The 27,565-nt window shown below is 43.9% G+C and overlaps 1 protein-coding gene across 1 annotated transcript; it reads right to left on the bottom strand.

Moving 5' to 3' along the window:
- On the bottom strand, positions 1-24,224 carry plek2 (pleckstrin 2). The gene is made up of 10 exons (XM_067991347.1): positions 24,017-24,224; positions 23,675-23,916; positions 16,660-16,824; positions 16,010-16,191; positions 13,699-13,790; positions 7,001-7,188; positions 4,875-4,976; positions 2,800-2,883; positions 1,952-2,033; positions 1-800 (listed from the first exon to the last, which is right to left on the bottom strand). Exons 2-10 carry the CDS (start codon positions 23,720-23,722, stop codon positions 673-675), a joined length of 1,071 nt encoding a protein of 356 aa, XP_067847448.1. The 5' UTR covers positions 23,723-23,916; positions 24,017-24,224; the 3' UTR covers positions 1-672.
- Between the last annotated feature and the right edge of the window lie 3,341 nt (positions 24,225-27,565).

Here is a 27,565-nt window from a genome sequence, read left to right as displayed (position 1 = left end):
TTTAATTACACTCAAAATTGCAGACCAATGTTAAATTGTGCTGAGTAATATTTTAAGAGATCAAACCTCGAGAAAAGCAAACACCAAATACATCAGTTATTTCCACAAGGTATTTATATTTGGGTACAAATTAAAGCAATAACACTGCAAAAAGGAACTGCAAAATGACATCTAGGAAAATAAAGTGCATAAATAATAATTTGGGAAAATAAATTACAAAAGGCCTAGTTTTCTATCTTGCCTGAGATTCCATTGAAAGGCTTTGTTTCGGCATAGTAGGGCTTTTGCATGCAGTCTGGTCACTGCTCTTTTCATAAAACATTTACAGATGGACCAATAGCAAATATTAATCCAAAGCTTGGAGATTACAAGCCCGTGTGATCCCCGTTTTATATCCAAAGTCTGCCACGTTCACTCACTCCTTCAGCAACAGAGATCACAAAACCAATGGGTAATTTTTGTTGACAACGTAGCTGTGTGTGTGAGGGGGTGAGAGAAATAATATTTGAAAAATGTTTTCATATTCATGATATAAGACTGCCTTCTATGGCGATATACCACTGCTTTGAAAAAAACAAATGCCATGAGATAGAAGCACTGTCTGAAATTTCGTTTCAATTCATTTCCCTCGTTCTTCTTTGAACTCCGTTTGAGGGCACTTTTGCAAGAAGTTTATGTCACCTGTTTGATTGCCTGGATCCACTCTGACCTTTCAGCACGGGAGCCAGCTTGGATGTAATAATGCACATCATTTGTGGTTATGATCTTGAAGAGATTGCCTTGAACATTTCCCTTTACTCCTGAAAGATTGAATAATCAAAAAGATAAACATTTATGTTTGTTACTTTAAAAAAAACAGCCCTTCTTCCACATGAGAAAAACCCATCAGGTGAACCAAGTCCTCGCTGCTCCATAAGACAAGCAGTAGGTTTGAAGGAATCTATAAGTTGGATGTAAAGCGTTTTGAGGCGACCTGAGGTCGTGAAAGGCGCTCCATAAATGCAAGTCTTTTTACATGAAGAACATCGTGACCACTGGCCAATTTACAGAGACTCGGGAAAGACCTACACAATGGTCAGTCCTTTTTCCTTTCAGCAATGTTCTGTCATTTGTCATTGTAATGGAAAAAAGACAAAGGACAACCTTCTATATTCAAACTCATATTGTGCATACTGCTCATTATAACATCTTCCTCAGGTGTGTTGTCCGAGCTAACATCTCCCCTAATAGTTTGTCTGAGAGCAGCCTCTCAACAGGTGAGGTAATCACATAATTAAATTCAAAATTGTGGGCTTTAATGCTCCTTTATATGATCAAATGAAACCCATAATTGTGCATTTTGCAATAATGTTCCTGATTAAATGTCTTAAGCTAACAGAAAGTCAGCATAACCTCTGGTCAATGCTTGCTGCCAGAGTTTGTTTGTTGAACTACCTCTTCATAGATATTTATTTTATATTTTGTTAAAATTTGTTCTTGAGATGTGTGGGTGGCACCAGCAAGACCTCATTTATTGCCCCTAGTTGCCCTAACAAGGCTCATGGTGAGGTGGGCATTCTTCTTAAGCAGTTATTGTCTTTACAACTGAGTGGCTTGCTAGGTCACTTCAGAGGTCTTTAAGAGTCAACCAAGTAGCGTGGGACTGGAGTCACCTCGAAGGCAGACTAGGCAGGGGTTGCAGGCTCCCTTCCCTGAAGGAACCAATTGGGTTTTGATGACAATCCAGCAGATTTCATGATAATTTTTCTTTCTGGTGCCAGCTCACAAATTATCAGGTTTACTGCAGTCCATTTGGAACTCAAGACTTTTGTTGCTAGTCCAGTACCATAACCACCACACTACCATACTCTTTTAAGCAACTCACAAATGTTGCTCAAGATTTTCTTGGCCAATTTGCTGAATTGTTACTTCTATCTTCATTTGTTTCTAATAATGAGAAACCAAGCCTCACCTGGTGGGATTCCGTTGTCTTCCAAAGCAGACACCAAACAGCCTCGAAGTGACAAGCCACCAACAGGCAGATCATTTTTTTCCTAATGATTTAAAACAGTTCTTTCAGGTCAGTCGAGGAAAACTTCCATTATTTACATAAAATAAGTATATGGAAATGTTAAAAGTGCCAGAAACACAAATTGAATGTAAGTTATACAATAATTTCTTGTTTGAATATTACACATACACAATGCACTAATCACTTCAGGCTAGAAATTGGCTTTTGACAATATTAATGTTCATGAGCTTATGTGATGTTCATTTGTTTGCTATTTCAACAGAGGCATTAATCCATGTTCCATGCACGGCACCTGCCTTCAGTGATGTGGGTGAGATCAGGATCAGAGTGGTGTGGCACACACCCATGTCCTGTGCTTCAATGTGCTAAACGTATTAGACTTAATTTATTAAAAAAAGTATCAGAGCATTCATTCTTGGCTGGATTTGGCTGCAAGTGGGAGGGTGATGTCCAAGTAAAGGGGGAAAATTTGAGATGGATACCTCACTCTGCTACAAGCACACCTGATCCTGAAGTGGCATGATGGAGACAGATGAAGGTAGAGACATATATCGCCGTTCCTTCATCGTCGCTGGGTCAAAATCCTGGAACTCCCTTCGTAACAGCACAATGGGAGAACCTTCACCACACGGACTGCAGCGGTTCAAGAAGGCGGCTCACCACCACCTTCTCAATGGCAATTAGGGATGGGCAATAAATGCTGGCCTCGCCAATGACGCCCACATCCCATGAACAAATAAAAAAAAATATTCTCACAGAAAACAGGAGTTAAAGCGCAAAACAATTACCTTGCAGGGATCATAGTAGTGCAGGTGTGCAGGTTCTGCCCTCAGAACAAATTTTCTCACCTTCCAGTTCTTTCTTTTGTGTCCCTAAGCATGACAAAAATTCACAATGTTTAGAATCTTGGAGCACGTGCAAATGGGAAAGATTAGAGTTTTACATTTTAGCTGATGGAGACTGATATTCTGCAAAGTTTCCAGGCTTGTCACATTGCACAGCAGCTCTTATAAATACAACTTTTTAGAGATTGTAATACCCAGAAACTGTCTTGAATGTAGTATAGACCAAAGTTGGGCAACACTTTATAACTTGAAATGTAACACCATCCAGTCTGACAAGCATCACTGGTCCTTCATTGGTTAAATAAACAATAGTTACGCAACCCCCGAGCATTCAAGGCTGAGATAGATAGATTTTTGGACTCTAGTGGAATCAAGGGATATCGGGATCGGGCGGGAAATTGAGGTCGAAGATCAGCCGCGATCTTACTGAATGGCGGAGCAGGCTCAAGGGGTCGCATAGCCTACTCCTGCTCCTATTTCTTATGTTCTTAAATCTGACGGCAAAAGTCCAGTTTGCATGACAACTGGAAACATGGATATGGTCTACATTCATAGATGCTCTAATTCAAAATACCACCTGAGCTTGAGCACATTCTCAGTGCCTGAAGTGGCTTTATGGCTAATTGTATCCTTGGTTAACCCACACTTAGGGTACTGAAGCACAGTTCTGGACTCCATAATACAAAAAGGATATGGAAGCACTGGAGAAAGTTTTAAAAAAAATTACAAGGATAATGCCAGAACTGAGAGTACAACTTTCAGGAAATACAGGCTGGGGCTCTTTTCCCTAGAAAAGTGAAGACTGAGGGATGACCTGATAGGGTAGATGTAGAGAAGACATTTCCACTTGTGGAAGAGTCCAAAACTAAAGGCCATAAATATAAAATAGTCACTAATAAATACAAAAAAAAATTCAGGAGAAACTTCTTTACTCAGAGTGGTGAGAATGTGGAACTCTACCACATGGAGCAGTTGAGGCAAATAGCATAGATGCATTTAAGGGGAAGCAAGATAAGTAGATGAGGGAGAAAGGAATAGTAGGATATGTTGATAAGGGGAGTTGAAGTAAAAAGAGTGGGAGGAGGCTCGTGTGGAGCATGAACACTGACATGTTGGGCCGAATAGCCTGTTTCTGTGCTGTAAATTCTATGTAATTCTATGTATCAGAGATTATGTAATAGAATTAAAATCAGGTAATAGCAAAGGAGCAACCACACGTATTTACTTAGCAAACCAACCAGTGCAAAGGTAATAAGTTAAAACGTGCACAACTTCTTCACTATTCCCATTAGCTCTCATCTACTCAAGTGCAAAAATAGTTTAACAAAAAAAGCCAAATCCACTACTTTGAAGCTTTATTTCCTCCTGCTTCCATTACCTTTCCTCTTCTGATTGTGAAGACATTGGGGGTAATTTAGACTTTTGAGCGATAATCTAAAATGGGTGATATTGTATCAGCCACCCGTTATACATCTCTCCCCATTTTCAATTCCACTGAAGTTAATGGAAACAAAAATCGGGAGCGCAAAGTCTAAATGACCCCCACTGACTGTTGCTGGGATTTGATTCCAGGGGTATCAGCTGGTCTCTGGTACCTTGTCCATGTGGCCATTCTTCACGTGTGAGCCTACACAGTGTAAGCAGGTTGCACAACCAGGCCTGATCCTCTCCTCAACTGACATCTATACATTTGCACTTTCCAACAGAGGATCACTGAATAATTGGTCACTGGTTAATTTTTCCCTTGATCAAGTAGCTCAGCGCAGACCAGGGATTGAACCCTGAACTTTCTGGTCCATATTACTCAGTTAACAAATTCACTTTAAAGCTATAGCAATCAATATATCAACTCTGAGAACATTGCATAAAAGGCATTCGGAGGGCACAATTGAACATTCATAATGCAGCTTTTTTGAGAGATCACCAGGTTTCTTCAATCACAGGGTTTGACATAATCATGTTAATTGCAGAATATTCACATTTTAAGCCAAATGAAAAGAGATTAGGAACCAAGTTACCTGCTTCATCAAAAACCCATGCTTCACAATCTTGCCACTAAGCTCCATGTGAGGTATTTCAATCTTTTCACTTGAACTATCCGTCTTCCTCTCATTTTTTGCCTACAAAAAATTCAAAATACCAAAGTTAAATTGTAGCTTCCCGTCCAGCATCCCGCCCCCAGAACTAGGACAGGAGTTAAAAGAGTCACTGGCCTGTCCTTTAGGAGTCATAACATGGAGTCAAAACCTAATGGGGTCACACTGACATCTAGCATGTGAAAAGCATTTTAATGCTGAACTGTGTTGGTGCAATCGCTGATGGCTCTGCTTTAGATCACGATTTAAACCCATCCTGAGAAGATGATTCTCACCAGGTTTTAACTCTATAATACTAGTAGAAATTGTTTCCACTGGCAGGAAGGTTGGTAGCCAAAGTACACAGATTTAAAATAATTGGCAAAAGAACCAGAGAGATAAGGAAACATTTATTTTATGCAGCAAGTTGTTAAATCTGGAATGCACTGCTTGAGAGGGTGGTGGAAGCAGCTTCAATAGTAATTTTCAAAAGAGAATTGGATGTATACTTGAAAAAGAAAAATTTGCAGGGCTATGGGGAAAGAGTGGGGGAATGGAACTAAGTGAATAGGTCTTTCAAAGAGCCGGCACAGACATGATGGGCTGAATGGCATCCTTTTGTGCTCTGTGATTCTATGATCTCTGCCCCCACAAACCACACACACACACACACACACTGAATGCTCTCTTTCACATTGAACGTTCACTAGTCACAGAATCAATAATTTACATTAATTAACATTGACTTGTAACTCACAATTCCAATGCAAAGGTCATTGAATAGCATGTTGTCATGAAAATCAGATATTTTCGTCTTCAACAACAAAAATTAACAATGTTTGGAATGCACAAGAGGAAATAAAACAACATCAAAACACTTAGAAATATTTGAGGTGACAGAAGAGAGTTTACAATAACATAGACCCTATTAGTCATGCCTATTCCATTCCAGAGTTGGGAATAAATTCCGAAGTGCTCCGATACTGTAACTCCTCACCGACAGTTACATTGTACTTAGGATTGGATGCAGCCAAAACATATTTCTGATTTGGGGAAAACATTGTTTCCCTAGTGCCAATTCAATTACTCAGCAGCAAAAAATCTAATAATGGGATGGTCATTATGACTTACATCCAAAAACGGTTGGTCCTGTTTCCGGTCAGTCTCTAAGTGGGGTCCAGCCCTGTACAGTGGTGGGGGGGTGGAGTGAAATCACCGAGCCAGAGGTTGTTCTGCAGAGGCAGCCATTGATGTCACGGAATTGGGGGGGGGGTGAGGGTGTTACTGCAGCAGGAATTTTAAATGGCAAAGTTCTCCCAGGCTTTTTTTAATTCGTTCATGGGATGTGGGCGTCGCTGGCGAGTTCGGCATTTATTGCCCATCCCTAATTTCCCTTGAGAAGGTGGTGGTGAGCCGCCTTCTTGAACCGCTGCAGTCCGTGTGGTGACGATTCTCCCACAGTGCTGTTAGGAAGGGAGTTCCAGGATTTTGACCCAGCGACGATGAAGGAACGGCGATATATTTCCAAGTCAGGATGGTGTGTGACTTGGAGGGGAACGTGCAGGTGGTGGTGTTCCCATGTACCTGCTGCTCTTGTCCTTCTAGGTGGTAGAGGTCGCGGGTTTGGGAGGTGCTGTTGAAGAAGCCTTGGCGAGTTGCTGCAGTGCATCCTGTGGATGGTACACACTGCAGCCACTGTGCGCCGGTGGTGAAGGGAGTGAATGTTTAGGGTGGTGGATGGGGTGCCAATCAAGCGGGCTGCTTTGTCCTGGATGGTGTCGAGCTTCTTGAGTGTTGTTGGAGCTGCACTCATCCAGGCAATTGGAGAGTATTCTTGCAATACTCCTAACTTGCAGCAGTGCCTAGGAACTTCATGTCCCATTCCGGGACACTCTAGGGAAATCCAGGAGGGTTGGCAAACCTAATTTGGGTGGGGTAATGGAGGGGTACTGACTCCATTGGAACCATATTCCAGCAAAGAGTAAACACCTTCAGAAGAGGAAGGAAAAGGAGAAAATTAATGAGGACAAAAGGAGAAGAGCAGTTGCTGTGCACTACAGGTGACTTACAAAACAATAAAGTGCTGTTGAATCATCGAGGAATTGCTCTGTGCCGGCGATATTCCACATAGCTTTTGTGCTTTTATGTCCAACTGGTTTAATGAAATCATCTTCAATTAGAAGGGAGGCTAATGTGACGGCAGCTGAACGGGAATGGACAACATTTCTGGACACCAGCCAGTCAATCACTGTCGAGCCTTTGGACAGAAAATTAAAGGTATTAAATGATTAGCTCCACTCACTGAGAATTAGTCTAGAGATTGACAGAACACAAGGACAACATTCTATTCAGTGAAGAATGACAGCTCCCCAACCTCTCAGATGAGAGAGTGTGGACCTATTATCTGAAAAATGTGTAAAACCAGAGTTTATTTAAAAAAAGACCTTCTATCCCCAAAGGGATGATAGTCTTTCAATGGACATATTTCCTTGAAAACAACTTTCTGCAAGGAATTTTCCTGCCCCTTTATCCCCAGGGGATGGCTGTACCATTCCTCACTAGATGTCTAACCATAATGGTGCCTTTGGTGATCAAAAGGCGGCAAAAATATATTTAGATCTGAGTTAACTGGTGTTATACTGTGCCAAAAACCATAATACAATAAAGTCTTGATATCACACTCAAGCTCAATGCCCAAATATCAGATCTTATAATATAGAAAGAGCAATTAACACCAATTGGAATGAGAAGTCCTTTTTAAAATAGCTTTGTGTTCCTGCTCTCTTGTAGTGCTATCTCACTAAATAAACATTTACATGTATTACAATAAAGGATAGAAAAATAAAATTATAATGGAGGGAACCAGGACCAGATGTTTACAGAACCCAGGCCTGCTTGACACCACCTGCTCCTTGGGCTTTTGTTTGGACATGTTCAACCGCAATCCTTTCAAGCATCAGCTCCCACCCAAAAAAAATTAGGGTCTCAGCATATCAGGAGTTGGCAAAAAGCAGCGAATTTAAACTGGCGACAATACAAACATATCAGGAGAATTACAGAGGCATGTGCTAGCCAAAGGACACATAGGGGAAAAGCTCGATAAGGGCCATTTTCAGGCTGGGGTAGCATGATGCGCTAGTACCCTGCGCCCGAGGGCCCCTATGCAGGCAGCACGTGAACTTCGTGCTGCCTGCTACTTACCATGATAACTCCGTGCAGCCAGCGCTACCACCTCCTAAAGGTGCAGGTGCACATTTCAAATGGCAGGTACACAGCTTACTTGGAAAAGGGAAAGATGGCCACAAGGATAGCAGGACCGGCATGAGAGAGCTCCACGCTTCTCCGATGATGCTGGCACTGGCAGGCTGTGGCGCAGGAAGTAAAAGCCAGGAGCATGGCACCATGCACGTGGGTGCAGTGCCAAAAGAAGTTCAATGATTTGACACGAATGGTCAAGGTGAGTGAGTGCAAGTGTCATGTGGCACATCCTACCAACTGCACCACAGCTCCACGCATCACACTCCCCATCACCCACCCACCAACAAACACTGCCCATTCATACGCAATGCTGCACTCGGCATGCTGCATCTCACCCACACATAGTACCACACTTGCAGGCCACACAACCACCACTAACAGGTAACACAAACTGGCAGCTATTTGAACACGACAGGCACATTACCCACACACCTTGCAGGGTACTCACTGACACACTGTCCTCTGTCTTGCAGGAGAAGGTGGCACAAACAGCTGGAGGGACCTGAGGGTGGACAGGCATGCTTACACATCCTCATCCCCCTAGAGGAGACCGTGCTTCAGATCATTGGGCAGGCTGTCGCTGCAGCCGTGACAACATGTCGCGCTGGAGGTCCCGATGAAGGGGTTCTCTGCATTTCTAATGCTCCTTCTCCTTTTCCACATCTCCCTCTTCCCATAATCGTTTCTGACTCACATGCTACAGATGCTGTCAGCACACACCTCTTACTTGCTCCTCTCCCCACTGCACAACTCAACCTGTTTCCCTTTGTCATTGAGAGACCCAAGAACACATGGCGGCACCGTCTGAGGAGGAGGAGAAGGAGGAGGTGGAGGGGGGGGGGGGGACACACACCGAAGCCACACCATCACTCGATCTGACACTTGCTTCCACCAGCTCATAGACTGACACTGCGTGTCCTTTAGAGGTTAGGTTAGAGGAGGGATCTGCACGTGGTGAGACACCGAGCACAAGTACGCAGGAGCCGGGGCGGAGGGAACGGATACTACAGGTGTCAGCTCGCCGGAGGGTGAGGTCGCTCACTAGTTCTGCTGCAGAGGAGTCAAATGAGGACTTCGATGGGCCAGGCTACAGAAGACGGCTGATGGACGTACACCACCAAATGCTTGGGGCACTGGAAAGCCTGCCGGAAAACCTCCACACAATAAGAAGGGGCATGGAGGAGTCCAGCTCCAACTTGGCACAGGACTTTGCGCAGAGCTTGGAGCCCATCCTTTGCAACATGGAACGGGTGGTCACCTCCATCAGCGCACCTGTGGAACCCACCACGATGCAGCGTCTGATGACCGATGTCACAGCTTCGATTGCAGCACAAACATCTGCCTTCCAAGGTCCGACTGCTGCATTTGGAACTCGGACTGCTGCTTTGGAATCTCAGACTGCTGCTATTGTGGGTCTGGGGACCACTGTGGAACAGGGCTAACAGGGTATCACAGCACTCCAGCAATCCGTTCTCCAGCTGATCATCAGGATTGCTGAGGCACTGCCCTGGGAGAGTGGCAGTGGCGCCATGGCAGTCGGACCTGCTGTCCTCTCTCAGGACGACAGTCTTCTTGCCCCCACCCCTGCCACTCTGCCAGTGCCCTTGTTGGTGCCTATCAGCCAGCCGGCCAGACTGCCGCAGCCCATGCTGAGATGGTGCAGTCTGAAGCGGGGCCCACCTGGCCCAGAATTGCTCGAGGTCAACCTCCAAGGCCATCTGCACGCTCCTCCATTAAAGGCCAGCAGCCTCCCACCACCCATGCTCCAGCCATTGGGGAAGCATCTCATTGGAGCACTAGGATAGGTAAAGACACACGAACAAAAGGCACTAAGGGAATGCACAAGGGTGAATAGTTCTGTTATGTTGCATAATTTTATTTATTCATTGATAAATGAGACTTTGCATAAATAAAAACCACCACCAAAAATACAAAATCAATGAGCTGAGAGGTAAACCAATGTGTAATCAGATGGAGGGCGATTTGATTGTCGTGGGAGCGGAAAGCTGGGGAGTGTAGGACTGTTGGTGAGTTGGGGGATGTAGTTCACATTACTGATAGCGAGCATGGATCAGGCGAGCACACAGAGCCCTTGCAGACAAGGTCCTTGTTGCACCTTTGGGTCTTCCTCCACTTCTTCCGGCTCCACCCCCTCCTCCTTCTCCTCAGCCTCTTCCTCCTCCACCTCTAGCTCAGGGTCTTCTCCAATCATTGGTGGCAAAGGCTGGTCCCTCATGATGGCGAGGTTGTGCAGCATGCAGCAGACCACCACAAATCTGCCCACCCACTCAGGGGAGTACTGCAGGGCTCCTCCAGACCGGTCCAGGCAGCGGAAGCGTTGTTTGAGGAGGCCAATGGTGTGCTCCACAATGTTGCGTGTGGCAGCATGGCTCTCATTATAGACCTGCTGTGCACATATGCGTGGGTTCCTGACTGGTGTCACGAGCCACGTCATGAGGGGATAGCCCTTGTCGGCCAGTAGCCAGTCTTTGACTTGCTGAGCCGGGTGAAAGATAGCTGGCACATTGGGCTGCCGCATGATGAAGGCGTCGTGACTACTCCCAGAGTAGCGGGCATTGGCCTCCATGATACTCTGCGTGTGGTTGCACACCAGCTGCACGTTGAGGGAATGGAAGCCCTTTCGGTTGACGAAGACGGCTGAGTTGATATGCGGGGCATGCAGGGCAATGTGCGTGCAGTCAATGGCACCCTGCACCATGGGAAGCCAGCAATGCGAGCGATCCCCGTGCTCGCTTGTCCTGATTGTCTCTGTGGAGATGGAAGGTGATGAACCTGTTCCTCATCTGGTACAGTGCATCTGTGACCTCCCTTATGCAGCAGTACACTGCATACTGCGAGATGTTGCACATGTTGCCAGCAGAGGCCTGAAATGCTCCTGAGCCGTAGAAATTCAGTGCCACGGTGACCTTCACAGCCACAGGCAATGCTGTCCTCACCCTGCTCTGAGGCTGCAGTTGTGGCCACACCAGTTGAAAGATCTTTGTCACGGCTTCCTTGGTGAACTTCAGGCGTTGGATGCAATCCTCCTCGGTCATGTTGAGGTAAGAGAATTGATCCCGGAAGTCCCTCATTAGATATGGCCTGCTGCTCAGTGCCCTGCGCCTCCTCGTCCTCTGTCTCCTCACAGCTTGACCTGCTATGTGTGGCCTCTCCGCATGCTCCCAGTCGTGCTCAATGCCCAGTGGGAGCCCTAGCAGTCCGCCCATGATTGCCAGGAATGTTGTTCAACCATGGTTGTAACTTTCCGAACCTTAAGGCAGTACCTGCCAAACCACTCAAATGTAGTCTCGCAACTCTCAGTAAGAATTGGCAGCTTCAAAAACACTTCCTACTCCACCATCAGCCAGAAGCAATAATCCAGCAACTAACCTGCAACACCTGCATGGCCCCTTTAAACAGCGCTGGTGAGGGGTGGGGGGGGGGTCCTTCAGGCACTGTAAGACACGTTCAGATGGTCGGGATTAAGAGTGTGTGTTGAGTTGAGTGTTATGGTGTCTATCACTTTAAATCAGCGTTGCACACTGATTGCACGCATTTTCTCCCTACATTACATGCTTCTAGCGTTTGGTATTTGTGCATGCGCTAACTCCTATACCAACGTGGCGTCCGGCACACATCACGCTGGAAACGTGCTTGCACATCCAAGATGCCATCTTGGGTGTCAGAGAGGCTGTGTAGCGCCGAAAGAACGGGTGCTACACGGCCCAGTTTAGCGCCCATTGACCCCAAGTTGCACCAAAGTACTTCACCACTGAAGGTCGAGTTCAGAAATAGCAGCTGACTGTCACAAATTTTGTCCCACAGGAAAATTAGATTTTTTTTTCCCTTTTCCCCAACTATTCACTTTTTTCTGACATGAGGTTTGCACCCTTTCCTTTCCTAATAAACCCATTTTTTCACATTTATTTTACCAGGATTTTAACTGTAAATGCTGTTTCTGGCTTCCCAAAAACCTGTGCATTCTTTTCCTGCTCTGATTTCTGGGTTACAATCCCTGCCTTTTACAGAGAATACACTCAGACTGAATACAGATAACAGACATAACTTTTTCAACCTTGTAAAATCATTTTTTTCTCTGATTTCTGCCAAGCTTCTGTCTTTTTTTTAAATCTTTATTTAATTCACTTTTGAAAGATCCAAAATAAACCCCAGACATTTTTTTCAAAAATAAAAGCTGAAAACACAGAACTATATGTAAACTACCATAAAGATTACTCATTGTACCTTACTTAACATAGTTGCTCACCTTAAACATTTACATTGGGAGATTACAGCTCCCTATTTGTTCACTTTGTGGTTATATTAAGAAAATGTTTCCTTCTATAAATGTTCAATGGTTCACATTGTGAAATCACAAGTTATGAGAAAACGAACTGATTTTCAATTTTAAACGAGTCACAATTTTTAATGGAAGTTTGTTCCTTTGCAGGTATAATAAAAGTTAAAGTGTAATGGTGATTCTATATAAAAGCTTAGCAGGAGCACAGTTGCAGTTTTGGGTTTCACACTATAGGAAGGACGTCAAGGCAATAGAGTAGAGCGCTGATTTACTAGGATGCTGCCTGGTATGACGAAATACAAATACAAAGAAAGATGTGAAAAGTTGGGCCTGTTATTGTTAGAATAGAGAAGATTAAAGGGTGATTTGATAGAGGTGTTTAAAATCATGAATGGATGAGACAAAGTAGATAGAAACAGACTGTTTCCGGAGTTTAAGAGGTCTAGAACGGAGGGGACAGAGATATAAGATTAAATGTCAGAGAATTAGGCCAGAAAGCAGGACATTTTGACACAGAGGGTTGTGAGGCTGTGGAATCTACTATTGTAGTTAGTGATTGAAGCAGAGACCATGTCAACATTTAGGAATAGGTTAGACAGCTGGTTGAAGGAAAGGGGTATAAAGGGATATGAAAACAGGGCGGGGCCATGGGATTAGGTCCATCTTGGTGCCCCATCCAAAACGTTTTTCATACTTGAATCCCTCCAAGGAAGAAAATATCACCATTCAAATTAACATCTTCAAACTTTGAAGGATTCAAAATAGTCCTTTACATTATTAAACCAAAATGAGTGAGTGCCACTTGAAATGAGTGACATTTGGAAGGTAGGCATAGCATTAGCGAAAGTGGTCATGGAGATACCTATGACCCATACCACCCTTCTGGATGAAACAGAAGCATAGGGGGAAGGGAATTAGCCACGGTTCCTGCCTCTGATAGCTTATCAAGTCACTGCAGCTGGAAGGTGTACATGTGTGAGGTGTCAGGTGAGGAGAGTATTGGACTTAGCAGTGATCCCACCACAGTCAAACACTGTCAAAAGAACACACGTGAAGAATGGCCATTTGGGCACAGTATCAGAGGATTGCCATGGAACCGCACCCAGCGGGAGACACCATCTTCAGGAGAGAAGGGGAGAAAATTGGAAAGATAGAAAATAGCAAAACAAAACTTGAACCTTCTCCAGGATCCCACATTCCCTTGCTTACCTGTGAAGCACAGTTTGTAGGTATTCCCATATTCACCAATTGTCATCTCCTTGATCCCACTGCTGGCTTCTTGCATGACTTTGATTATGTGACTATAAATTAAAAAGGTGGCATTATTTTTTTAAATTTATTCTTTCTCAGGATGCGCGTACAGCTGGCAAGGCTGGCATTTATTGCCCATCTCTAGTTGCCCTGAGAAGTTGGTAGTGAGCCTTATTCTTGAACCGCTGCGAGTGGTTTTGATACAACTGAGTTGCTTGCAAGGTCACTTCAGAGGGCAATTAAGTGTCAACTACATTGGTACGGGACCGGAGTCACATATAGGCCTGATGGGTAAGGAGGGCAGGTTACCTTCCCTGAAGGAAATTAGTGAACCAGTTGGATTTTTACAACAATCCAGCAGCTTCATGGTCATTGTTTTTTTTACTGTTACCAGCTTTTTATTTCCAGATAGTTTAAAAAAAACTGAATTCAAATTCTCGAACTGCCTTTGTGGGATTTGAACTCACGTTCTCAGGATTACTAGTCCAGTAACATAACCCCTACACTACTGTACCCAATATCTCATGGTAATAGTTTAATGACATTAATTTGAATAACTATAATATTCATTTCTGGCTCCCTGATTTTATGATTAAAATGAATAATACAGGAAATGCTGTTAAAATTATATTGATTAAACAACATCAGAAGCATTGTGTAATCCGATCTTCTTTATTTCCTCCTTATTGCACAAAATAAAGTTGGGATAATATTAGACTTCCCAAACATAAAGTGATTTGTGACATTAGACTCGGCTTGTATTCTCTTGACTATGGAAGATTAAGGGGTGATCTAATTGAGGTGTTTAAGATGATTAAAGGAGTTGATAGGGTAGAAAAAATAATTTCCTCTGGTGGGAGAGTCCAGAACAAGGGGGCATAACCTTAAAATTAGAGTTATGCCGTTCAGGGGGTGATGTCAGAAAGCACTTCTTCACACAAAGGGTAGTGGAAATCTGGAACTCTCTCGCCCAAAAAGTTGTTGAAGCTAGGTCAACTGAAAATTTCAAAACTGAGATTGATAGATTTTTGTTAGTCAAGGCTATCGAGTGTAAGGAATCTTACAACACCAGGTTATAGTCCAACTGTTTTATTTGAAAATCACAAGTTTTCGGAGGCTTTCTCCTTCATTAGGTGAGCGAGTCACCTGACGAAGGAGAAAGCCTCCGAAAGCTTGTGATTTTCAAATAAAACAGTTGGACTATAACCTGGTGTTGTAAGATTCCTTACATTTGTCAACCCCAGTCCATCACCGGCATCTCCACATCAAGGCTATCGAGGGTTACGGAACCAAGGCTGGTAGACGGAGATAAGATACAGATCAACCATGATCTAACTGAATGGTGGAACAGGTTCGAGGGGCTGAATAGCCTACTGCTGTTCCTATTATGCAACAAGTTTCTGTCAGGTTTTGATGAGATGATCACAAACAGCAGCATTTGGTGATTCTGCTGTCATTGATGCACATTAAATGAGACTTAAGCACTTTCCCAGTTGTTAAAATATGCAATATCTAACATCAAGAATATGATGACCACCCTCATATTGCACTTTTCACTGCATTATAGGGGTCAGCCATGGACAGTTTTCAAAAGAGGTGGGCCAGTAAAATGCTTCTGTAACATCATTCTTAAAGATATTGCTATGACTTGCCTGATGGCGGAGATGGCATAAGCCATACAGATCATAATGATCCCAGCCTTGATCACAGGACTGTACTCAGTTAGATAATCTCAGCCAGGGTGGTGTTAGGGCTGTTACAATTAATCTTGGAGTGTACTAATCGAGTTGTTATGATTTGGAATGCACTGCCTGAAAGGGTGTTGAAAGTTACTAATGAACCTGCTTCCGAAAGGGAACTGGATATATACTTGAAAAGGAAAAATTTACAGGGCTATGGGGAAAGAGCAGGGGAGTGGGACTAGATGGATAGCTCTTTCAAAGAGCCAGCACAGGCACGATGCTGTTAGACTCTATGATTCTATAATCTCTTTTACAGTGATTCCAGCTGGAAAATGTGTGTGGATGTTAGATGAAGACAGAATCAAGCTTGTCTGTGATGCCCCTTGTGGTTAAATAGCCTGCTGGCATTCACTGTCTGAGCTCCCACATAAAGAGTGGCCATTTGGGTGAGCTACTGCAGAACTGTCAGCCCTTGTAGAACTATACCCCAGAAAGAGTTAGCTACTTAAGGACAGGAAGGAGAAAATTCTCGGGGGGAAACAAGTTACATATGGTGACATATCGTGAAATAGAGCAAGGGCACTTACCTGGGGCAAATGTTTGTTGATGTTTCGAATGACATGTTTGAAGAGTTCATTTGTTCTTTAGGCTCTGGGTTAAAAGCTCTGATCATTTTATTAATGTCTGCAGCCCAGGAATCTCGTTGTTCACGGGAAGAAGCTTCAAGGAAATGCTCAACAGAATTCTTTGCCTTCAATTTAATCACCAGCTGGCAAAATAGGTAAATACACATTCAGACTTTTTTTAAACTCGTTTTCTGTGGCAAAATTGTACTAATACTGTAAAATGACCACATACTTTGCATTCATTAAAACATAACAGAACTGAGCTCCCTCAAAGCTAAGTGTCTAAATGAACCATGTAGTGTAGAACAATTTCATACGGATCAAGCAGTTCCCAAACTCAGTGCCTACTCTATGCTGTTAGCTAATCTCCATTGAAGTGGCAATAGGGGTGCTACAATTGGCCTCAAGTGACCCTGGGATTGATGGGGAAAGGAAAATCAGTCAGGGATCCTACTCTTGATTGTAAAGTTATAGAACAATAAATCATCAAAATCAGAGAATATCAGAAAGAAATGGTGCAATTAGGATCTTAAATTCATGTATAAAATCATACAGTTGAAAGAAATAAATGCATGGACAAAAAGCACAGAAACATGCTTTATAATTCTTACCAGCCTATTTTCATAATCCAGACAGGGACATAGGAGAGTACATCCTTCCAGAGGAATAATGCCTCTGGGGTGAGACTCCTTCTTTCCTCCTTCAATTTTATAGTAGAGAAGTTGGTCTTTGGACAGTACAAACCACCGTGCTTTCCAATTGTGAACAATATGACCCTGAAATTAAACACTCATCTTAAAAGCGATTCCTAAACAGCATCAACACCCTTAAATGCCACACAAGACCAATGGAATCTTTTGCAGACATTATTAAATTTTACACACAAAAATGTATCTGTCGACATCAGTACTGAATTTTAATAACAATTTTAAGAACTGGAGGAACATTCTTTGTGATGTTATGTTCAATAATACATTAAGCAACTCAGTGGTTATAACTTTGAGTCCTGGGCAGCAGTCTGTTACACTGACATAATTTGGCTGAATTGGTGTCAATTCTTAGTCCATTTGCTCAAATGAGTACCGCACTGATATAATGTGATCCACCTAAAGAAAAAAGACTCTCCCTATGCTTTCCCAATAGCTTTTGGGGGTCCTAGTGCAAGAAAATCAAAAAGTTAGTATGCAGGTGCAGCAGGTGATCAAGAAGGCCAACGGAATGTTGGCTTTTATTGCTAGGGGGATAGAATATAAAAACAGGGAGGTATTGCTGCAGTTATATAAGGTATTGGTGAGACCGCACCTGGAATACTGCATACAGTTTTGGTGTCCATACTTAAGAAAAGACATACTTGCTCTCGAGACAGTACAAAGAAGGTTCACTCGGTTAATCCCGGGGATGAGGGGGTGGACATATGAGGAGAGGCTGATTAGATTGGGACTCTACTCATTGGAGTTCAGAAGAATGAGAGGCGATCTTATTGAAACATATAAGATTGTGAAGGGGCTTGATCAGGTGGATGTGGTAAGGATGTTCCCAAGGATGGGTGAAACTAGAACTAGGGGGCATAATCTTAGAATAAGGGGCTGCTCTTTCGAAACTGAGATGAGGAGAAACTTCTTCACTCAGAGGGTAGTAGGTCTGTGGAATTTGCTGCCCCAGGAAGCTGTGGAAGCTACATCATTAAATAAATTTAAAACAGAAATAGACAGTTTCCTAGAAGTAAAGGGAATTAGGGGTTATGGGGAGCGGGCAGGAAATTGGACATGAATTTAGATTTGAGGTTAGGATCAGATCAGCCATGATCTTATTGAATGGCGGAGCAGGCTCGAGGGGCCGATTGGCCTACTCTTGCTCCTATTTCTTATGTTCTTATGTTCTTAATCACATCCAGGCCTGATTCTTACAAGTAAACAGGGTGGCATCCATAATATAGAAGTAATGAACCTTGATGGACAAGTGCTCACAATCTATTTGTATAATTAAACATCTTGCATCGAACACACATCTATAAGGTGGGGAGAAGGGTCTGTCACACTTCAAAGTGCCACACTCACAATGCGTCCATTGTACTTGTAAATTGTCAAATGTGAAGTCTCTGTCACACTTGAAATCCCGATTAATTATCATGTTCAAATATCATCAAATTCATAAATCACTGTAAATTGGACAGCACTGTTTGTATCAAATATTACAAGATAGAGAAGAAATATCAATGAAGAACCAATAAGTAGCAAAAAAGTGACCAACAAGCAATTAGCAAGAAAAAGGACACTCAAAATATTTTTAAAAGTTCTTTTTGGTTGCCATCTTGATTTCTCAGTAACCCGAGGTCATGGTGTAAAAACTGTAATTTCTAACACAATTGGGTAAATTGGTATACTGAGAGACATGTTTTGAGGGCAAAATGGACTTTTCCCATCTTTGACTTTTTATTGTGTGTGGTACTAAGTCATTCAGATTTTTAAAAACGTTCCAAGTCTGATCTGAGTTAACTCATCTCAGCAACTGAGACTACAGTTGTCCTGCTAATCAGGGATGGGGAAAAAAATAGGCCAGGATTGCTTCGGGTCTGGATCCATTGACTCCGGCTAGAAAGTGCCATTGACTCCGGCTAGAAAGTGCATCCGTGTGGACGTTGGGTGAAGACAAGATCAGATTTAGCAGCGATTCCCTCCACGGTCGAATATCCCGGTTGGCACGCTCTGCCTCGGCTCGCACATGAAGAAAGGTCACTTGAGCGAGGCACCCGAGGTCTACTAGTGCCCGTGGAACTGTGCTCCAACAGTGTCAGCGGCTATGGACATCAGCAGAGAGAACTGGAGGAAAATGATAATAAAGTCCTTGTACTGTCCCTGTCACCTTGCTTCAGTCTTGTCATGTGGACCGGTAAACAGCCGCATGAAAGACTATAGTCTCTCCCTCCTGTACAAAGGATGTGGAGATGCCGGTGATGGACTGGGGTTGACAATTGTAAACAATTTTACAACACCAAGTTATAGTCCAGCAATTTTATTTTAAATTCACAAGCTTTCGGAGGCTTCCCCCTTCCTCAGGTGAACGATGTGAAATGAAGTCCTCGAAATGAAATCGCATTTATAATTCACAGAACAATGCTTGGTGAGTACAGACAGTTTTTTCAACTGCCCGTTGCCAAGGCAATCAGTGTGCAGACAGACAGGTGTTACCTGCCAGGTCTCACAGAATATATGATGTGGAGATGCCGGTGATGGACTGGGGTTGACAATTGTAAACAATTTTACAACACCAAGTTATAGTCCAGCAATTTTATTTTAAATTCACAAGCTTTCGGAGATTTTCTCCTTCCTCAGGCAAATGTTTCAAGATCTCCTTGAAGCCTACGCATTTATACATATTGAACAATAATAAATGGTGTTTACAGACTGCCTCTGCAACTGCCCGTTGCCAAGGCAATCACCGTGTTCAGACAGAGAGGTGTTACCTGCAGAACCTCCGAATACACATTCAATAAAAAAACAAACAGGGAAAAAAAAAAGAGAAAAAAAAACACAGAGAGAGGCAGAAACATCCGGAAGGCAGAGAGAGCCAGCAAATGACCCATTATATTAAAAACAGATAACATTTGTTCGCTGGTGGGGTAACGTGTAGCGTGACATGAACCCAAGATCCCGGTTGAGGCCGTCCTCATGGGTGCGGAACTTGGCTATCAATTTCTGCTCGACGATTTTGCGTTGTCGTGTGTCTCGAAGGCCGCCTTGGAGTACGCTTACCCGAAGGTCGGTGGATGAATGTCCATGACTGCTGAAGTGTTCCCCGACTGGGAGGGAACCCTCCTGTTTGGCGATTGTTGCGCGGTGTCCGTTCATCCGTTGTCGCAGCGTCTGCATGGTCTCGCCAATGTACCATGCTCTGGGGCATCCTTTCCTGCAACGTATGAGGTAGACAACGTTGGCTGAGTCACAGGAGTATGAACCATGCACCTGGTGGGTGGTGTCATCTCGTGTGATGGTGGTATCTGTGTCGATGATCTGGCATGTCTTGCAGAGGTTACCGTGGCAGGGTTGTGTGGCGTCGTGGACGCTGTTCTCTTGAAAGCTAGGTAGTTTGCTGCGAACGATGGTCTGTTTGAGGTTGGGTGGCTGTTTAAAGGCGAGTAGTGGAGGTGTGGGGATGGCCATAGCGAGGTGTTTGTCCTCATTGATGACATGTTGAAGGCTGCGGAGAACATGGCGTAGTTTCTCCGCTCCGGGGAAGTACTGGACGACAAAGGGTACTCTGTTGGTTGCGTCCCGTGTTAGTCTCCTGAGGAGGTCTATGCGATTTTTTGCTGTGGCCCGTCGGAACTGTCGATCGATGAGTCGAGCGTCATATCCCGTTCTTACTAGGGCGTCTTTCAGCGTCTGTAGGTGTCCATCGCGTTCCTCCTCGTCTGAGCAGACCCTGTGTATTCGCAGGGCCTGTCCATAGGGGATGGCCTCTTTGACGTGGTTAGGGTGGAAGCTGGAAAAGTGGAGCATCGTGAGGTTGTCCGTGGGCTTGCGGTAGAGTGAGGTGCTGAGGTGCCCGTCTTTGATGGAGATTCGTGTGTCCAAGAAAGAAACTGATTCTGAGGAGTAGTCCATGGTGAGCTTGATGGTGGGATGGAACTTGTTGATGTTATCGTGTAGTCTCTTTAGTGATTCCTTGCCGTGGGTCCATAGAAAGAAAATGTCGTCGATGTATCTGGTGTATAGTGTTGGTTGGAGGTCTTGTGCAGTGAAGAAGTCCTGCTCGAACTTGTGCATGAAAATGTTGGCGTATTGGGGTGCGAATTTGGTCCCCATGGCTGTTCCGTGTGTTTGGGTAAAGAACTGGTTATCGAAGGTGAAGACATTGTGATCCAGGATGAAGCGGATGAGTTGTAGGATGGCTTCCGGAGATTGGCTGTTGTTGGTGTTGAGTATTGATGCTGTCGCAGCGATGCCGTCATCGTGGGGGATACTGGTGTATAGTGCCGAGACGTCCATCGTGGTGAGAAGTGTTCCTGGTTCAACTGGTCCGTGGGTACTGAGTTTTTGTAGGAAGTCTGTAGTGTCACGACAGAAGCTGGGGGTTCCCTGTACGATGGGTTTCAGGATGCCCTCGATGTATCCAGAGAGGTTCTCACACAGGGTTCCGTTGCCTGATACGATGGGACGTCCGGGTGTGTTGGCTTTGTGTATCTTTGGGAGGCAGTAGAAGTCTCCCACGCGGGGATCACGTGGGATGAGAATGCGTAGGATGCTTTGAAGGTCTGGATCGAAGGTCTTGATCAGTTTGTTGAGCTGGTGGGTGTGTTCTTTGGTCGGATCTGCGGGTAACCGTCTGTAGTGTTCCTGGTTGTCCAGTTGTCGGTATGCTTCTTTGCAATAGTCTGTTCTGTTCTGTATGACTATGGCTCCTCCTTTGTCCGCTGGTTTGATGACGATGTTGCGGTTGGTCTTGAGAGCGTTGATGGCGTTGCGTTGTGCTCGGGTGACATTCTGGACTGTCTTCTGAGTGCGGCTGATGAATCTGGCATTGACGCATTTCCTGACAGCTTGAGCATACATGTCCAGCTGAGGGCAGCGACCCTCCGGAGGAGTCCAGTTTGACTCTTTCCTCTTCGGTTGCTGTACCGCGGATCCCTCTGTCTGCTGTTCCGGATCGTCGATTGTCTCATTGGGTTCGCTGCTGAAATCTTGGGGTTTGTGGTAGAATTCCCGGAGCCTCATTCTCCTGATGAATTCCTCTGTGTCCGCTGCGAGACTAGTGGGGTCCATTTTGGTAGTGGGGCAGAAATTGAGCCCTCGGCTGAGAACTTCGATTTCGTCTGGTTGAAGGGTGTGGTCGGATAAATTGACAATAGACTTCCCTGTGGTTGCAACCGTGGTACCAGGGGAAGCTTGGTCGTTGCTGGTGGTGATGCCGAGTTTCTCAAGCTTCCTGCTCTTGGTTTTCATGTAGGCAGCGTAGTTCCGTTGCCTCGTCTGTTTGGCGGTATAACGTAGCTGGTCTGCTGTGTCCTGAGTACAGGTTGAGAGTATGGACTCTATCTTGGTTTCGAGGTTGTGGCGTCTGCTGTAGAGTTGGTGTATGAGATGGTTGCGGAGTGTGCGAGAGGTACGGCGGCAGAGTCTCTCAGCGTAATCCGAGTTGTATGTGGACTTGAGTGGGTTCGTGATCTGGAGTCCTTTCGGGATCTTGTCTGCTTTCTTGCAGCTCTGTAAAAACTTGATGTCTGTGTCTAAATGCGCGATCTTCTTGGATATCCTTTCCACTGTGAGCCGGCAGTTTGTGGTGTCGATGGTAGTCATGATGTGGAGATGATCTGGCAAGACATGCCAGATCATCGACACAGATACCACCATCACACGAGAGGACACCACCCACCAGGTGCATGGTTCATACTCCTGTGACTCGGCCAACGTTGTCTACCTCATACGTTGCAGGAAAGGATGCCCCAGAGCATGGTACATTGGCGAGACCATGCAGACGCTGCGACAACGGATGAACGGACACCGCGCAACAATCGCCAAACAGGAGGGTTCCCTCCCAGTCGGGGAACACTTCAGCAGTCATGGACATTCATCCACCGACCTTCGGGTAAGCGTTCTCCAAGGCGGCCTTCGAGACACACGACAACGCAAAATCGTCAAGCAGAAATTGATAGCCAAGTTCTGCACCCATGAGGACGGCCTCAACCGGGATCTTGGGTTCATGTCACGCTACACGTTACCCCACCAGCGAACAAATGTTATCTGTTTTTAATATAACGGGTCAGTTGCTGTCTTTTCTATGTTTCTACCTCTCTATCTCTGTTTTTTTTTGTTTGTTGGTTTTTTTTTGGTGATTTGTATATTCTGTGAGACCTGGCAGGTAACACCTGTCTGTCTGCACACTGATTGCCTTGGCAACGGGCAGTTGAAAAAACTGTCTGTACTCACCAAGCATTGTTCTGTGAATTATAAATGCGATTTCATTTCGAGGACTTCATTTCACATCGTTCACCTGAGGAAGGGGGAAGCCTCCGAAAGCTTGTGAATTTAAAATAAAATTGCTGGACTATAACTTGGTGTTGTAAAATTGTTTACAACTGTACAAAGGAGGTTAAGTAGCTCTATAAAGAACGGTGAGGATAAATTAGTTTTTCGCTCGACGCATCAGCGCGTTATTTTGACTGCATCCTGCGATTTAGTATCAAGTCTGTTCAGGGAATAAAAAAGGTCTTGGTGTCCTCAGCATCGCATCATGGAAAAAGCAGCAAGGTACAGGAGTCTCTAATCTCAGACAAAGGGGGGTAGCGGAAAAGTGCTTCCTGAACTTCGGAAGAAAAAAAATCAGTGGGTGAGTGTACTCATTTCCTAACTTGCAGACACTTACGTGTTTGTGCCTAGGGGAACCAACGGTGTGGGTAGAAAAGAAACTAAAGATACCAAGGAAGGGGCAATGGGAGGAGAATAATAAAGAGCAGTAAATAAAAGTACCCCAAAGTAAAGTATTTCAATCTTAATGATTTTTACACAACAGAATGTTTGCAGACACATTTTTAAGTCTATCACTGTAAATATGAAGAAATATTGGCACGTAACTTATTTTACTGGGTGAAATGAGATGTGCAGTTTATAATGAATAAGGTTCCCTTACCCTTTTGACCAGGAATCCTTCCCTTGATACGACCGTTTCTCCCTCCATGTTGACTGTTAAGTGTCCAGAATCACACTGTATTCAGCACCGAATTGCTAAACTTTAAATACCTCAGGAAATGCCTCACCAAGACATGACGATGGATCGCCCGCCCCCTCCACACCTTGGGTGTAGCCGGTATGACTAATTCTGAGTAAGGCTTGCCTGCAGGATCTTTAAGATAGCGATTTGACCGGCGGGTGCTGTAAATAAAACATGTGCTTCGGCTACAGAATAAACTGGCAAGAAAATCAGAAATACACAGCAGCCTTTCACAGCTCCAAGAGAAATTGAGTGACTTACATAAACCTTTGGAACACGATACAAACAGATCCTTGGATTTCAGGGGAATTTCGTAAGAACAACATAGCTTAGAGACACCGTCTTCATGAAAAAGTTTTTGTGGACTTTTGTTTGTAGGGAGAAGGACCAGAAAATCTGTGCCTCATTTTTGTCATAGTACCTTCACATGCAAATGACAGGGTGACACATTTCATTATCATTTACTGCACTTGTAAAGAAACAAGAAAAGGTTTAATACAAAACTTGCATTTATACAACACCTTTCACGAACCACTGAATTACTTTTTGGAATGTTCTCACTGTTGTTCTGTAAGCAAACATGGCAGCCAATTTAGACAGTGAGGTCCAACATACAGCAATGAGATAAATGACTAATCTGTTTTGGTGGCGTTGGTTGAGGGATAAATGTTGGCCAGGACAGGAGAACTCCACTACTCCTCTTTGAATCGTGCCATGGGGTCTTTTATAGTCACCTGAATAGGCAGATGGGTTTAACTTCTCACCTGAAAGACATCACCTCCGACAATACAGCTCTCCCTCAGTACTGCACTGAAATGTCAGACTAGATTATATGCTGAAGTCCTGGAGTGGGGCTTATTTAAGAAAAAATAGTACACTTCAATAAATGTAAATATAAAATACTGTACTACTATTGAAATTGTAGGAGGAAGTAAAATTAGAATTCATATTTGTAAAGTGATGTAATCTTTCTTTTTTGGTCGCTTTAAACCTCTCCTTGCCTGAGAGGATCAGTAGATGACCTGCTCCTAGCAACTTCCCAATACTATTCTTGAATGTGGTTACAAGAGTGGGTGCACAGGCTCGGCTGACTTGCCCTCCAATTCTTCTTCTTCGTGTGAAAGACCACCCAATCAAGAGTACAGTCGAGATCAGGAACCTGCTGTGAGGAAATGGTAGACACAAATTATGCTGTGGAATAATTGGGCACTAAACGCTAGAGCATCAATGAGTCGTACCAGTAGTTATGTAAATTTTAACATAAATCGGGGAAGCAATATATGCAGAAGCTGCATCATAGATTCTGAATCTGTACTTTGCCAGAATGCACCCACTTTGGACCTTTTTGGACTTCAGCGGCCACATCTGCCTGTCCCAGATAAATGCAGTAGAGGGTAACATCTGGAACTGGCCTGTGTGGCCGTTGCACCAGTGCAAAAACCCAGAGACAAAGATTGTTCAGATTTCCCGATTAAAGTAGAATCTACTGTGCTACAGAGCTGGCTCAGGGCACGTGAACAATCTGAAACACGTTAATCTGTTATTAATTGTTTGTTAATTTGCTCAAATGACAAAGTGAAAGAAATGTGGGGACTGGCGGCACATTGGATTAAAATGTGCTCTTTCATCTTTGGGCGTGGTTTAAGATTTGCGCAAAATTCACAGAGTCTGCCCTCTGCTCCCCGACTCCCAGAAAAAACACCAACAAAAAAGGTACCATCGTCATTTGGTACAATTAATTTGCACAGACACTTTTGCCCGAAACAAAATTGTGTTCAAGATTCATACCAAACACTATAAGTCAAACAGTACACCACGCAATCCACATCACTGCAGGCAATTATTCCAGCATTGTTCCTGTCTGGAATTAACCCATGACCATTTTTGGACATGCACTGTGCATATAACCAAGGTTGAATGACAGCATTATCAACTGACTAGTCACGACAAGAAGACAACACATTCTGGTTTCGACATTCAGACAGTCACGTGGTAGGACTCTTGATCAGCAACAATTACAGCAGCAGACAGGTTAAGTGCTGATAAATTCCTGAGGGCTATTTGTTAAAGGTGGATTACAGTCAGTTGTGGCGAGACAAGATAAGTGATCTCAAACAATCAGTATGAAATAATGAGTTCAAAGAATTTGATTGCCTTGCTTGCAATGGATTAGCCAAGGAGACATTTTTAGTATATTTGTAACAAACAACATCCTTAAAACATTGTGATTGGACCGGAAGTGAGTATTAAAGTGGCAGCACCCTTGTAATACCACCTGCTTCTCACTATATACACACACATCCTATCATTCCACTTAATTAAAAGATAAGAAAAAAATTAACTTCAGATTCCCTCCACCCTGCACCCCCCGCCCCAACCATTGATGCCTTATTGGCTTGTTGGGGGGCAGTTTCATGAGCATGAGTTGTCCTCTGGTACCTGACACAACTGGCTACTATTCATGTGTGAGCTTCGACAGTGTCAACAGGCATTGAGCCATGGATTGTAACACAGCGTTACCCTATTCCGTCTTTAACTGATATTCACATAAGTGCACTTACAGAAGGGGTTGCTGGATAGAGATCATGGAGATCCAATTAGTCCTAGAACAAAGCTAACCCCATCCTGGCCAAACTGTAGGTCAAAGAGCCTGCCTGTGGATTACAGACAGTTGTGTTCTGGCTTCCATTGTGTAATTTAATGTGGAAAAATAACTTCCATCTTAACTCATTATTTTAAAAACACATCATCCGTTATCTCTAAGATCATCAAAAATATATGTAATACAGAAGTTTCTTTAATTTGATGCAGGAGGAAAGCTCAACTGTCATCAGAGAAACCACTGTTGCTCAGTTAGTCACAAGATTGTTTTAGGAATAAAAATACAGTGAAATGAGGAATTTACTTAAATATCCTACTTTATAATTGTTGTAAAAGGACAAGGCGCCTAACAAGAAATTATTTTAGATTGGTCAATCCATTGTGTACACTATTTACTTTCCAGGTAATCTCCGACTGCTTGTCTGAGGGGATAAAGTAATCTATTAGCAATTTGTCCACGGAATAAGGATTCTGTGTGTATTTGGAAGCAAACAATTCAAGATTTTCTCATTTTAAGAACAATATGTTTTGTAATCCCTCAATTCATTAGTGTACTCTTTCTGTACAAGAAAAAGCTTGCAGAAACAAACAGGATGCAGAATAGCAATTTATGCACGAGTATTGTTGGAAATTTATACAACAGGCAGCAAGGGCGTTGCTGTATTTGCACTTTCAAGAGTAGGTAGTGATAAGCCAGACTGACTATAGTAAATATTAGAATCTCATTCACCTACAGATGACAAATAGTTCTGTCTCAATTTCATGAACAGAGCAGAAGTTAAAGCATTACAATTGGCCTCAGTAATCTTCAGTAAGGGAAGCGAAAAATAAACTGCCGTGTTTCTCACTGCTGTTCGCCACACAGCTGAAGGTGCATGTGTGGGGACATAGAATCATAGACTCATAGAAAGGTTACAGCATGGAAGGAGGCCATTCAGCCCATCGTGTCCGCACCGGCTCTATGCAAGAACAATCCAGCTAGCCCCACTCCCCCGCCTTATCCCTGTAGCCCTGCAATTTTTTTACTTTCAAGTACTTATCCAGTTCCCTTTTGAAGGCCATGATTGAATTTGCCTCCAACACCCCCTCAGGCAGTGTATTCCAGATCTTAACCACTCGCTGCGTAAAAAATTTTTTCCTCATGTCACCTTTGGATCTTTTGCCAATCACCGTAAATCTATGTCCTCTGGTCCTTGACCCTTCTGCCAA

Source organism: Heptranchias perlo, chromosome 10, assembly GCF_035084215.1.
Source record: "Heptranchias perlo isolate sHepPer1 chromosome 10, sHepPer1.hap1, whole genome shotgun sequence".
NCBI classification, from domain to species: domain Eukaryota; kingdom Metazoa; phylum Chordata; class Chondrichthyes; order Hexanchiformes; family Hexanchidae; genus Heptranchias; species Heptranchias perlo.
Note: the sequence above shows the minus strand (reverse complement) of the source record. Positions and strands in the feature narration are given on the sequence as shown.